At 39.8% G+C, this 14,661-nt stretch overlaps 1 protein-coding gene across 1 annotated transcript in view; it reads right to left on the bottom strand.

The window, feature by feature from the left end:
• The window catches only part of STK3 (serine/threonine kinase 3), a 347,232-nt gene extending 333,898 nt beyond the window's left edge, over positions 1 to 13,334 (bottom strand). The window contains exon 1 of the mRNA XM_006900017.1: positions 13,170 to 13,334. Coding sequence (XP_006900079.1) covers positions 13,170 to 13,195 — 26 coding nt within the window. The 5' untranslated portion in view covers positions 13,196 to 13,334. The remainder of the gene's footprint in view (positions 1 to 13,169) is intronic.
• Between the last annotated feature and the right edge of the window lie 1,327 nt (positions 13,335 to 14,661).

The following is a 14,661-nucleotide window of genomic DNA, read 5'->3' as shown; positions in this document are numbered from 1 at the left end:
AAAAATTAGAAAAAAAAAAAGAAAACACTTGCTAGTGACACAGAAAAGCTAAAGTAGAAGGCAGAAATGATGAAATAAAGAGAGCTGAACAGGGCAATGAGCAACATCACTCAGACATCTAGTATCATAAAAAGTCTACAGGCACAGAACTAACATATACTATATCATTCATGTTAGCTGCTTTCAGTAATTCTCACTATGTTATGAAGTCAGGTTCCAAGAGCTATCCTTTGGCACTCTTTCTAGTTTAAAATAATTTGTAATTTAACATTCAATTTACAATTACCTCATTTTCACTTTCACACATCTGTATTTACATATCTGCTACTTTTTTATTCATTCAATCTGAGACTATGAAAAAAAGATGTAAAAAGAAGACATTTTAAACACAGATTCTTTGTTTTTACAACTAAAAGCTTTCTGAAATTAGAATAAACCTGATATAGATGACACAATTCAAATAAAATCACAACAAAAATTGGGGGGAAAGCTAAAAATAAAAATTTCTAGCAGAGAGCATAAATTTTCTCTTTAAAAGAAAAATGCAAAGACTCGGTAGTTAGGTGGGTGGAGTTGGTTGAGAGTCAGAAATTGAGGTCATTGTAATTATAGTTGAAGGTTTCCAGTACACAGGGTCAGTCAATGCCAGAAGGCAAAACAGCTTTTGCTCACTCACAACTCCACATGGTATATTTTCCTTTTTAAACTGTCAGACATCACTGTCAGATAATTGTTGTGCATTTTCCCATACTTTAATGAAAATCTGCAAAGCTCAAAACATACTCATTTTAAAATATTTGTCTCCTCCACCTCTTCCCTTTCTAAAATCTTAGAGGTATTGTTAAAGTAACACCAGGGTTTTCTTGGTTGTCCCCTTTGCTTTCAACTGTCAGGATGGAGCTAGAAATGAAATTTGTTTTCTGACTGTTATGTATTAAATTCATCAAGAATGTCATGAGTGTGGGGTGGTTTTGGTTTTGTTTTTTTAAACTATAGTTCAAAGCCCATTAGTGGGTCATAAAAGAATTTCATTAAAATAATGGAAAGAATATTTTTCATGGAAGAGAAAACATCACACATTTGTACTTCAGTGTTTTTATTTGCATACGTCTGCACTAGGTTAAAATGTATTTATTACTTAATAAAACCAAAACCAAACTCACTGTTTTGTCTATTCGAACACAAAGAAACCCTGCAGGACAGAGAAGGGCCGGGTAGGGTGGTAAATGGATTATTGGAGTTGTTGTCATGCACCGCCAGGTCGGAACTGAACACCCATAGCTGACCCTCCAGCAGGTTTTCAGAGGCAGGAAATCACACAGGAGGAGACTGCTCATCCTCCTCCCACAGAGCAGCTGGTGGATTTAAAATGTATGCCTTTGGAATTGCAATGCAGCTTCTTACCAGTAGGCCACCAGAGCTCCCTCACTGGAGCAGGCCACCCCATCTTTCTTCCTTGAGGGAGGTGGTGAGTTCAAGCCCTCTACTTTTTGATTACTGGCCCAATGCTTAACCACACCTTCTAAATATTAAGACCTGAAGTAAAAGTACCTCAAACTCAACAGACTTCTTTGGAACTGTGTCATGTAGCTAAATGCCATGAAGTAGGAAATGACTCACAACTGACTCTCTCCAGTTTTCAGAGGCTATAAACTGCACAAGAAAAGAGTGCTCATCTCTCTCCGACAGCTAGTGGAGTCAAACCATCAGTCCCTGGGCGGACAATGCAACCCTTGACTTACCAGGCTACCCAAGTTCCCTTCTTTCGGAACTAGGAAAATTTAATTCCTCATAAATTCTGGACATTTTTTTCCAAACGTCTAGCTTTTATTACTAAAGTTTTACTGATACACGTATTTCTGGATTAAGCATTTAATTACCTCAGGAAAACGAAATTCAACCTAGTGTCGATGTTTCACATTATTTATCTTTTTATTTGTTGTTGTTGCTGTCGTTATGTGCCGTCGAGTCATTTGCGACTCATAGCGACCCTATGTACAACAGCCCTAAACCCTGCTCTATCCTGCGCCAATCGCACTGCCTCTGACACACCCATCCCGATTACCCCAGTCACCGAATCAATCCATCTCATAGAGGGTCTTCCCCTCCTGTGCTGTCCCTCCACCCTCCCAAGCATGATGTCCCTCTCCAAGGACCCGTCCCTCCTGGCAACATGTCCAAAGTATGTCAGACGAAGCCCCAGAATCCTTGCCTCCAAGGAGTAGCTTGGTTTAATCCTCTCCAAGATAAATCTGTTTGTTTTCCTGGCAGTTCATGGTACATTCAGTACTCTTCTCCAGCACCACAGCTCAAAGGCATCAACTCTCCTTCTGTCCTCCTTAGTCATTGTCCAACTCTCTGATGCATAACAAGCGAATGCAAAGACCATGGCCTGTATCAGGCACACCTTAGTCTCCAGAGAGACACCGTTGCTCCTGAGTATTTTAGAGAGGTCCCTAACAGCAGACTTTCCCATCGCGATATGCTTTTTGATTTCCTGACTGCTGGTGCCAAGAGTGTGCGGAGCCAAGCAAACTGAAGCTGTGAACAATCTCAATCTCTTCACCATCCATCCTGACGCTGCCAATTGGTCCAGTGGTGAGAATCTTTGTCTTCTTGACATTGAGCCTCAGTCCATACTGAAGGCTGCAGTCCTTGACCCTCTGCACCAAGTGCATGAGGTCCTCCTCAGTTTCAACAAGCAGAGTTGTGTCATCTGCATAACGCAGATTGTTAGTAGATCTTCCACCAATCCTGATGCCACAATTCTCCTCACAGAGCCCAGCCTCTTGGATAATCTGCTCTGCATACATGTTGAAAAGGTATGGAGACAGGATGCATCCCTGGCGTACACCCTTCCCAATTTTGAACCATGCAGTGTTACCCTGCTCTGTTCTGACTACTGCCTCTTGGTCCAAGTATAGGTTTCGTATTAGCACAATTAAATGTTCTGGGATTCCCATTCTTCTCAGAGTCAGTCACAGTTTGTTATGATCCACACAGTCAAAAAAAAAAAAATTCCTCATTATATGTTAAACCCTCAGTGCCTTCAAAGAACAATGGATAACTATTGTCTCAATTAAATCAAATCCAAACCCACTGCTAGTGAAGTCAATTCCTCCTCACAGCGACTCCATCAGGGTTCCTAGGCTGAGATAACTGCCCATCTTTCTCCCTCACAGCAGCTGGTAGAGTCACACTACTGGCCTTTCAGTTAGCAACTCTTATCACACTACACCACAGGAGCTCCTAAACCACTGTCTTTGTGGTTGTCTGAGTTGGAACCCATAGTTGATCCTACAGCTGGTTTAGAGAGGCAGTAAATCCCAAAGGAAGAGACTGCCCATCCTTCTCCTGCAGAGCATCTGGTGGATTCAAACCTGAGCCCTTGGGCGTTGGTTAAAAACAGAACAAAACAAAATCGACTTTCTCTGCTGTCTTAAAGTGTAACTAGTTAGTTCACCAGGAAATGCTCCAATTTCATTGCCACACATCTCTAGAAAGGCAGAGCGAACTTGAGAGTTCCCACCTACAGGATCTAATTCAATTCTAATGGAGCTGATGTCATCCCAAATTAACAAAGAAAAGCTGAAGGCAAGGCAGCATGTGCTTCAGGGACCAAGTTCTTATTGCAAAAAGATGACTCCTGTTAGCTGAGTTTATGTGCTTGAATTTGTCTACTTATCTAAAGCTAAGGACGGGTTCTCTCCTTAAAACTGGCCACTTTGCCTTTTTTAGAGTTCTTAGAAATTCACCTTCTCAAAGACAACTTCAGCTTGTCATTTACTATATTTCTAAAGAATAAACACCAAGGAATTTTACTTTTTAACAACTTAAGGACACATGAATTAGGAATAAATTCATTAAATGAAGACACCTCTTTTCTCACTCAAGAACTTCATGAATTTTCTGATTTCCCTCTATATATTTATCTGGGTTACATTGCTCTGTCCTAACCAACTTAACTCCTCAGTAATAAGAAATGTTCTTGCTCTTTGTTTATTCACCAACAGGTAACATTATGATGGAGAAGGGAATGAGACTGTCAACAACTTCCTTTTCACACTCTTTGGCACCAGCAGTCAAGAGATCAGGAGACATACTGGACTGGAAAAGTTTATAGTTGGTAAAGAACTACTTTCTTTCCAGGAACCCCAATACTTACACTGTATACCAGACCACTGTAAAGACCCCATTCCCATTTCTCCCTCCATGAACATCCTACCTGGTACACAGTCCATGTTGTGGGCATTTCCCTTTCTAATTATCAAAACTAACCCACTCAGTGGCATTTTCTCTCAGTTAGATGTTCCTACAATGAATTCTGATAAACTCAACTAGCCAAAATGCGAAAACAATTTGAAAGATTTTCCATTGGGCTTAATTTTAATAAGCACCTCTATGACAAACCTGCCAAAGAAATGTGAGGGCTCAAAAAGCCATTCTAATACCCTAAGTTAGCAATTGCAGTGACCACATCTATAGTCTATGTTTAAGTCAAGCTTTATTAGATCAAATTCAAGATCAAATCATTGAACGTAAGAGCAAGATTATATAGACTACCTAAGTCTGCAAGTCATGGATCTCAGTACATGGAACCGCCAACCTCCCAAAAAAAGAAATTATACTACTCAATAAAACAAAACCTTAACATCAACAACAAAGGTGATTCTAACAGTTGAGACCTCAGCCAACTCACTATTACTTAGGTATTTATATATAACTCCACAATATGCTATAAGTATAGCATAAAATGAAAATGCTATTGTTAAATGCCCAAATCAAGACAATTATTACTCTGTGGGGAGTGGAGAAAAAATGCAAATATGAAAAATATATAAGAGGCTTCAACCCTACTGGCACAAATTTATTTATACATATATGTATGTATGTAGAGTGGCTTTAATTTGGTACACACTATGTCTTTTTTTTCTTTTACTTTTTTATTGGTTTGCATATAATCATTCATATACCTTGGGTTTTATACATGTACTTTGTGTTTTAACAATCATTCATATACACCGTTATATTTTATATTAGTTATCAATGACCTGTTTATTACCTCTTGTCTTTTCAATTCCTTATTGAATTTTTCCTACTACTTCACCCCCTCACCCACTAAGCTTTGCTGTCCCAGTGATTTTTTTTCTACCCTCTCTTCTCTCCTTCCCCCTCCCCATTTGAACATTTATACATATATTTTTCAGTTATCTTCCTATTTTCACATCAGTAGCCTTACATTTACTTTCTTACACTGTTAAACCATCTTTTTTTAAACATAATAATAAAGGTTTTATATATTTTGCACTTGGTTATTATGAACCACTGTATGTATGCACTTCACTATTTAATAAAATAAGTTTTAAGGTGACTGGTGAGTAATCACAGACTGGGCATAAAATGTGCATTTATAACCTGCGAACTTTTGTATAAAGTCGACAATAGGACTTGGCTCCTGGTAAACTTACTAGTTGTTGTTGTTGTTATTATTATTATTATTATTATTATTATTATTATTTTTAATGAAAGTTTACAGAGACTTTGGATTTCCATTCACCCTTTGTTGCACTTTCACAGAGAACTTCTTAATGTTGAAGCAAACATTGTCATCAGGCAGAGCTTCACTCAAAGCTTCATGGTGCATTTCAACAGACTTTATTTCAGTGGTAATATTGGAAAACCCTTTCGAAGGTCAGTTATGAAATGGTTCTGATTCAATGGCACATAGCAAAATCAAATGAATAACAAATTATGTCAGCAACTAATTATAATAACTTTTAATCAATATAATATGTAAAAAATATTTTTAGAAAAGGAAATAAGACTTTATTGTATATGAATATATAATGTAGAAATATTCTAAACAAAAATATAATAATATTCAGTTTTAACAATTATTCTACATCTAGTGAATCTGTAAGGAAAATCTGTGAATGATTTTTTAAAGTTTGAAGACTTCCTGTATAGTTTGGAGCTATGACATTTTAGGAAAACATTTAATAAGGGCTCCAAGATTTTTCAATTTTTTTGTTTAAAATTGGTATCTGCTTCAATTATGTTTGCTTGTGATTTATTTGTAATGAAGAATATGCAAGCTTTTTAATGACAATTTCATTTTGTAATGACACATTTAGAGCATTTCCCATGTGCCCTGTGGACTATCTTGACCCTCTTTCTGTATTTTATAGCCACACTGTAGCAAATATTTAGACCACCCAGGTATTTTTTGCAAAAAAAATGTTAACTATGATGTGTGCATCCAATGGTGCCACTTATTTTAATAAGCACATCTTTAGCATCAATAAGTTAAGTGCAGAGAGGGGAAATGTTTATCTTTTCAATTACTGTAAAGTGCAATGACAAATCACTAAAAACCCTCTTTCAATCTATTGCTGTGCGCTCACTACATATCCTGAACATCTTATTTCTTTTGAACATTGAGGAAACTCATTTGAATTTTCCACTGGAAGCAATAATTGAGCAAGTATATTAGTTTGAGTGCTTACATGATAAGGATGACCTACCTTCAAACATTAAAATTCATGGAAAGTATGTTATATAATGTAATTTTTATGTATTCCTATTGGTAAACCAATGTGATAAAAAGCAGAGGTCTGAAAGTTAAACTGTGGGTCTCTCAAACTCTTCTTCTCCAATTAGAGTGGGGACTAAAAGTAAAACAGTTATTGTTATACACTGTCAAGTTAGAACTGACCCATAGCTGACCCAACAGAGGGATTTTAGAGACTATAAATTGCACAGGAAGAAGACTGTCCACTTTGTGGAGCAGATGGTGGATGTGGATTGTGTACCTTTGGGTTTGCAGCATAACTCCGTATCACTAAGCCACCAAAGCTCCTGGAGAGGCATAATCCTGTAGGTTGAAGAAGTAAAAGTTCAGGTTCTCCTCAGTGTGTCCCAGATTTAAGAGCTCAGTCACTGAGAAGCATTTAGGGCATCAACAGAGCATCTGATGTATCATTTTCCTCTCTTCTTTCTTTTCTATCTCAACATGACTATTTCCTCTGCCAAGACACGACCTGCCTGACCACGTCAGCAGCTAGGGCCAGTAGTCACCACACTATGTCCTTTTAAAAGATAAGAAGCACACAAAGAGTGCAAGAAAGCAGCTATGTGACAACAGGAATGGAGAAAACTGAAGTGAAACGTCTATATGCCAAGGAATGTCAAAGAGCACCAGCGATGAGAGACTAAATGAGTAAGAATAAGAAGACTGAGGAAGAACTGATGCCTCTGAATGTTAGTATTGGCAAAAAGTATTGGATATACTGATATAAATAAAAATATATATTTAACATATCTTTTACAACTCTATTGAATGATTAAACATGTCTCTTTGAATACCTAAAATTTCTTAATAAAAAGAACAATGTAGAGATGGCATGTAATCAAATGGGTATGATATAAAGAAATATTCTAAGCTAAACAATTCTCAGAGAAGGTATTTTATGCAGCATGCCTTTAAGGAAAAATAAAGTGCAGATCACTAAAAAATAAATAAATATTACTTCTAAAGAAATAGCATGAACAAAGTCCAAGTTGAGAATATCAACAATTACAAACTACATAAAGAGTAACAAAGAAAATGAGGATAGATTCACAACGGAGCAGTAACAGAGGGCAGAGACTCAGCAATGGGAGCCTGTGGGTACTAATTACAGATGTGTTTCCCTAGTTTTGTTTTTTGGGTTTTGTTCTATTTAAGAAAAAAAAAAGTAACAGCATGACACAAGTCAGGGGAACTGGTGGTTCAGCAGTGGTTCTCATTTTCCAAGCTCCAGACAATATGCCATCCACTACCCATCTCCGTGAAGGTTTGCAATTAACTATGACGTTATACAGGATTCAGTGAAGCTTCCGGACTAAGATGGACCAGAAGATTGGCCTAGCAACCTACTTAAAAATATCAGCCACAGTGTAATCTGCATTATAGGAACAAGCTGAGCTTGTTCTGTTGTACACGGGCTCAGGGACCAACTTGATGTTAGCTAAGAAGAGCATGACTGACTGAAGTGACATTTTAGCCAAATAAATCTGGAAGCCATGTGCAGGAAGAAATAAAACAAGCTGTGTTCGACAAACATTAGGAGGTTCTGTAGCAGAGCAAAGTATCCCTGGTGGCACAGCAAGCTATACAAACCCACCGGCCACTCCACAGAATGATGGGCAGTTAGTTCTCGTTAAGGTTTACAGCCTTGAAAATTCAATTAGGCAGTTCCACCCCACCCTCTAGAACCACTATGAGCTGGAACTGATCCAATGGCAGTGTCTGGTTTTGGTCTGAATTTTATTTTTTTTAAAAAAAAAAAAGCTTGAATTCAGACATTTTGATGGATACATGTAAAATCTAGTGACAAACTAGACAGGCTAATGGAAAAAAGTAGGATATGTACAAGAACATAAAAAATAATTATCATGGGGCAGCTGCTAGGTACATAGACTAAACTTCACCAGTAGTTGTAGACATGATCATGTAAAGAGCTACTCAAAGCCAAAGTATAAGGTAGCAATTTTAGAGAGAATATGGAGGTAATAATCTTAGAAGACTAAAGAATATAGGAGAAGAACTAAGGGAAAGAATACATAACATAACATGGAACACTAAGAAATAAGTGAGAAGTTGGAAAAAACAGGCATCACTAGATCCAAGAGGGCGCATAGCCTTTGTGTGTAATATGTCACTTATAATTCTTATAATACTTCACGTGTAATTATTCACTTGACCATAATAACTAATGTATTGAGAGAGTATTAGTGGTTCAGTGATAGAATTCTCACCTTTTATAGGAGAATTTGGAATGTTTGCTACAGAAAATTAAAGACTACAACCTTCAATATGGACTATATCTCAACACACACAAAAAAACAACAACACAAAAATCCTTACCACTGGGCCAGCAGAAAACATCATGATAGACACAGAAAAAATTTAAAATGTCAATTTCCTCTTACTTGAATTCACAATCAACATCCTTGGTACTAGTAGTCAAGTAATCAAAACACATACTGAACTGGGAAGTTGGCTGTCAAGAACTTCTCCAAAGTACTGAAGAGCAAAGATCTCAGTTTAAAGACTATAGTGCACCTGTTTCAAGCCACGGTCTTGTCAATCACTTGCTATGCATCTGAGACTTGACATTAAATAAAGATGACAGAAAAAGAATCGACCGACACCTTTGGGTAGTGGTGATGGAAAAGAGTTTGAATATTCTACTGTTGTGTGTACTGTTAAAACTGACCCGAAGCTAACCCTCTGGTGGGCTTTCAGAAGCAGTTAATCACATGAGAGGAGACTGACCATCAACTGCCATAAAAACAAAGATATGTCTTGAAGAAAGTGGAACCAGAATGCTCCTTGGAGGCAAGGACAATAAAGCCTCATCTCACATACTCTAGGCAGGTTGTAAGGAGGGGGGCTATTCCTTGCGGGGGGGGGGGACAACGAGGAAGACACTCCAAGAAATGGACTGACACTGTGACAGCTTACATCTATAAGCTCAAGTATGTCAGAGGTGGTGAGAATGGCACAGGATAGGTCAGGATTCAGATCTGTTGTTAACATGATCGCTTTGAGCTGTACTCAATTCAGTGGTGCCTGACAACAATATGGAAGATCAGAACTCAATTAGCAACCAATACCACCACCAATTTGTCAGTGAAGGGATTGCTACAGTGCAGAGTAAGTTTCAGAGGCACTCCAGACTAAGTTGGACCTGGAAGGAAGCCATGTTGTGCATGACATCATTAATTGAGAGGTAAACTCAAGCAGCTAACAATAAAGATATCAGACACACTATGGCAAGAAGCTACACTACAGTCCAGAAGGCACACGGTTCGAGGCCACCAGCTGCTCCTCGGGAGAAGGATGGGCAATCTTCTCCATCTGATTAACTGCCTCTGAAAACTTGCTGGAGGGTCAGCTATGAGGCAGTTCTGACTCTACTGTACACAACAACAACACAAACTACAATACCAAATGTTTTAACTATTATCTCATTTAATCCTTAGAATATATTTTATAGACGAAGAAATTTAAATTTAGAACTAGCAAAGTGCAGAGCTAGAATTTCTATCATTAACTATGATTACACAAACAAATGTAAGTTCCTAGTAAACAGCAAATTCCCAGTGAACAAGCGAGCTCTGGTAACTCATAGGCTGCTGTGCTACTAACCCAAAGGCTATGTGTCTCCAGAAGTTCAAACCCATTAGAGGCTCCAAGGGAAAAAGATAGGCAGCATCCTCCTTTTACAATTTACAGCCAAGGAAACCTGAGAGAGGACAGCCTGATAAAGGGTCGCTCTGAGTCAGAACTGACTCAAAATGACTAAGTGAAGAGTATGCTCTAAACAAATGGCGGTGGTGGTAGCTGTTCATTATTGTGGAATGGGCTCCCACACACAGAAGTTCTATATACAACAGAAGAAAGCACCCCTCAATCCTGTGACAGCCTCACAGTCTCTGCCATGCTTAAATCAACTGCTGCAGCCATTTCTGTCAGTTCAGCTCACTGCGGTACTCTCTTTCATGTCCTCTTGGGACAAGCCCCCTACCTGATGATAACGTTGTTATATGTCTTCAGAATCAACTCATAACAGACCCTCCAGTAGGTTTTCTGAGGCTATTCAGGAGATTGCCCATTTTTCTCCTATAGAGCAGCTGGTGGATTCAAAGTACAAGTCTTTGGGTTGACTGTCCAGCTCCTTACCACGAGGCCACCAGAGTTCTCTAATCTAGAGTGCTAAGACTACTAACATGTCCAAAGTATGTGAGATAGTCTCACCATCCTTGTTTCCATGGAGCATTCTGGCTATACCTATTCTAAGACAGATTTGTTAGTTCTTTAGGACGTCTCTGGTATATTCAAAATTCTTCACCTCATAACACAATTCAAAGGCATCAATTCTTCTTTGGTCAAAATGGTAGATATATTATTAGTAGGTAACAATAACAACAACACAGACACGTTGTCAGTAAATCCCATCAAACTGTTCCAAATGGTGAACACTGATAGTGTTCTCAGCTATGAAATGGATGAATGCCTATAACCCAACCTATTCAATTGGGTTACTGTGAGGATTAAGCAAAATTATGAACATAAAAATGTTATCCAAAAAAATTGAAGACATTCAAATATAAGAAATTAACATAACTGTCATCATTTATTGTTCAGAAATGTCTTCCTTGATCAATACAAGTCTCTCTGAAGAAAAGCAAAACTAAGTTTGTTAAATATCCAACTATCACTTTGAAAAGTATAAATCATATGGAATTCTACTGATCTATAGTTTGCTAATGTCCTGAAATGAAACTCTGATAACTCATAGCAGAGCTTAATAACATAGAAAGAATCTACTTCAATTCAGAGTTGTTTAAACTGGCCTATGATTGGTTGTGGGTGTGAGCCACTGGGTTGGAATCTACTCATAGCTGACCCTCCAGTGTGTTTTCAGAGGCAGTAAATCCCACAGGAGGGGAGCAGCTGGTGGATTCTAACTGCGTGCAACAGTTTACCAGCAGGCCACTGTATGGTGGCATCTTGTATTACTTTTAAAAGAGAAAAGGGAGAGGAATTCTTTAATAAGTATGCCCAAAGAAGGATCAATGCCTTTGAAATGTGGTATTAGAGAAGAATACTGAGCATCACAAGGATGTCAAACGAACAAACGAGTTTGTCACAGAGGGGTTTTCCTGAGGCAAAGATGGTGAAACTCTGAGGCCTACTGTCCGGAGAAGCCAGTCAATGGAAAAAGACATCATGCTGGAAAAAAAGAGGATCTCTACAAGGTGAGCTGACACAGGGACTGTAACAGCTGCCTTGACCATGTTGGAGATCATGATGAAGTACAGGATGGGAAAAGGTTCCGACTGGTTGTTCACAGGGTCACATGAGTCACAGTCAATTGAAGGCAGGCAAGTAACAACCACCTTAAAACTGAATCTCCAATCAGTCAACACAGAATATAGATACTTTTACAAAATGCTAGAAAATAATTCATCAATTCTACTGACAGAAGATCCCTTCTGGAAACCCCTCCACCTACCCCTCCTTTTCACCTGAACAGATGGCTTCCAGGCCTCAAGGCTCACATGTCAAGTTGCACGATTCACAAAAGCTCCCAAAGTTTCTACCTTTTTAAGTATCTATGTTCTTGAACAAAACACTTCATCTCAAGATCTCAAAGTATCAACATACAAGAACTCTATAATTTTCACAGCAGCATGATCTGAAAGATCAGAACCCTTATGTTACAAATGATCCATGAAGACAGAAAGGTTAACTGTTCCATCCAATATCAATTAGCTAATTCATTCTTGGAGGATAAATGCCCTTTATGAATTTATACCAATGGAAAATCTTTACTTAGCTTCCAAAGAGCATTTCAAATACTACTTCAAACACATCTGTGCACTCTCACAGTTTCAATAGAATACCAAAGAGTAAAAATAATCTAGCAATAAATACTAACGACTCCCTATTTTTAAATGCTAAAAGAAAAACAAACCCCCAAAAAAACTCCATATGGGGGAGTAATTCTAATTTAAGACCCCTACTGTCTTGCATCCATAAATACTTTAGGACTTGGGGGGGAGGGGGGAGGCACCTGTCAGTGCACCACATAAATTAAAAAAAAAAAAAAGTTGTATGGACTGTGTAGATATAAATATTTTAAGTTCTTGAACTGTAAATAAACCCACATTCTCAAAAAAAAAAAAAAAGGAAAGAAAAGGCTTATTTATGAAGAGCATGTGACAAGGAAGCCTGTATGGCTGTAACTCAAACCAAACTCAATTACAATGAGATCAATGATTTCCTAGTTTCATGCCTCCTGGGCTTCGTGGACTCGCCACGAGGGAGAACGCGATCCTGCCCGGATCCCCAGGACTGGCCGCGGGAGCCCGGCGCTGCCCGCACGGCTTTCCACGCGCCCAGGCCCGGCCGTCCGCGGGGGAAGCGCGTCGCGGCCTCTCGTCCAGCGACGTCGCCTCGGGAACAGGCGCGGCCCGGGCAGGACACTCGGACCTGCCTCCCGGCCTTCGGCGCGCCCGCCTCGAGGCCCAGCAGGGCAGGAGGGGTCGCGGTCAATCCCGGCCTAGCCGCCCCCGCTCCGGCCGCTTCCCTCTGCCCGGCTCCGCACGCTTTTTACCTCTTGGGTGCCGGCGGCTGCTCCATGGCGGCCGGGGACAGAAGAAGGGAGCAGGGAGGCAGAAAGGGCGGTAGGAAGAGAAGGATCTAGGGCACCCGCCGGCCGGGCCCCGGGAACCACGGAGGGAAACTCCGGGAACTCGGACCAACTTTCCCGTAACTCCGCAGCGGATCCTCCGCCCGCTCGGGAGCGCGCCTCCTCCCGGCCCGGCGGCCCCGCCCCTCAGCCGAGACCCGCCGGGCGCAGGGATGGTGGGCGGGGCCAGGGCTGGAGGGGCGGTGTCAAGGGTGGAGCGTGGCCCTGGGAAAGAGGAAAGGGTACCTAGGGCCCAAGAGTTAGGTGTGGCTACTGTCTACAGCCTTCAAATTAACCCACCGCTTATGCTCTTCCTTCACCTTCCCTGTCTTTGCTCTAATCCAATTAATTTATTTACTTCTCTGGATGCCCCTCACTATACATCTCTAGCATCTTGCGAAGCTGTTTGAAGTATTACCAACTACCCACGCTTCCCTCTCTGTTCCTGCTTATAATTATGGGTTGTATTTTTCCCAGTCATTTAACATTTGTAGCTACAATACTACTATACTTCTGGAAAGGCTTGTTTGATTTTGAATATGGACGGGCTTCTTACTATCCTTCACAATAATTACATCTAATTAAAGAGAAAATAATTACTGTGGTGAGATTTCTCAGAATACTAAATTCAGTGTACCACGGAACTGCAGGCTATTCCATTGAGGACTCTGACAAATCATCATTAAGTATACTGTATAGAAAAGTATTCAAGAAAACTCTATTAACTCTATTACCTTTCCTTTTCTGGCCCTCACCTGAAAGCAAGTTCCCAAAACTCTCAATCTATTGTAATCTGACCCTTTTTTACATGAGATGCCATGAGACTGAGCTGACTAGGTATCAATTATAATAAAATGCATCCATATTACATGTGTCCTGTTTAATCTTAAATGTCACATATAAATGTCTTTTCTATGACTAGACACAGCCGCAATATGAAAATAAAGTCATAATTCTCATGAAATCCAGATTTATGGTATATCCACATTTAGGCATTCCATGGCTACTGATTGAAATGATGAGCCCAAACTATCCATTGCTCTGAGGTAATCTTAGAACTTTAATTCTTGAAAAATTGGTTTTCTTTAAGTTGAGCTATCTGAAAACTCAAACTCATTGACTCCAAACTTACTCCTAACTGACCCTCCAGTGGGTTTTTGAAGGCTGTAAATTTCACAGGAGGAAATTCCTCCATCTCTCCACAGAGCTGCTGGTAGATTCCAATCTCCATAGAGGTATGGCCTTTGGGTTAGCAAGGAAATTCCCTAAGGGCTACAACACCAGCCACCAGTTGTTGTTGTTGTTACGTGCAGTTGCATCAACTATGACCCATAGTTACCCTATGAACAATGGATCTGAACCCTGCCCTGCCCTTTCCCGTGCCATCCTCATCATCCCTGATATACTTGGACCCATT

This window comes from Elephantulus edwardii, unplaced genomic scaffold, assembly GCF_000299155.1.
Source record: "Elephantulus edwardii isolate Elephantulus edwardi_28Jun2011 unplaced genomic scaffold, EleEdw1.0 scaffold00270, whole genome shotgun sequence".
Classification (NCBI taxonomy): Eukaryota; Metazoa; Chordata; class Mammalia; order Macroscelidea; family Macroscelididae; genus Elephantulus; species Elephantulus edwardii.
Note: the sequence above shows the minus strand (reverse complement) of the source record. Positions and strands in the feature narration are given on the sequence as shown.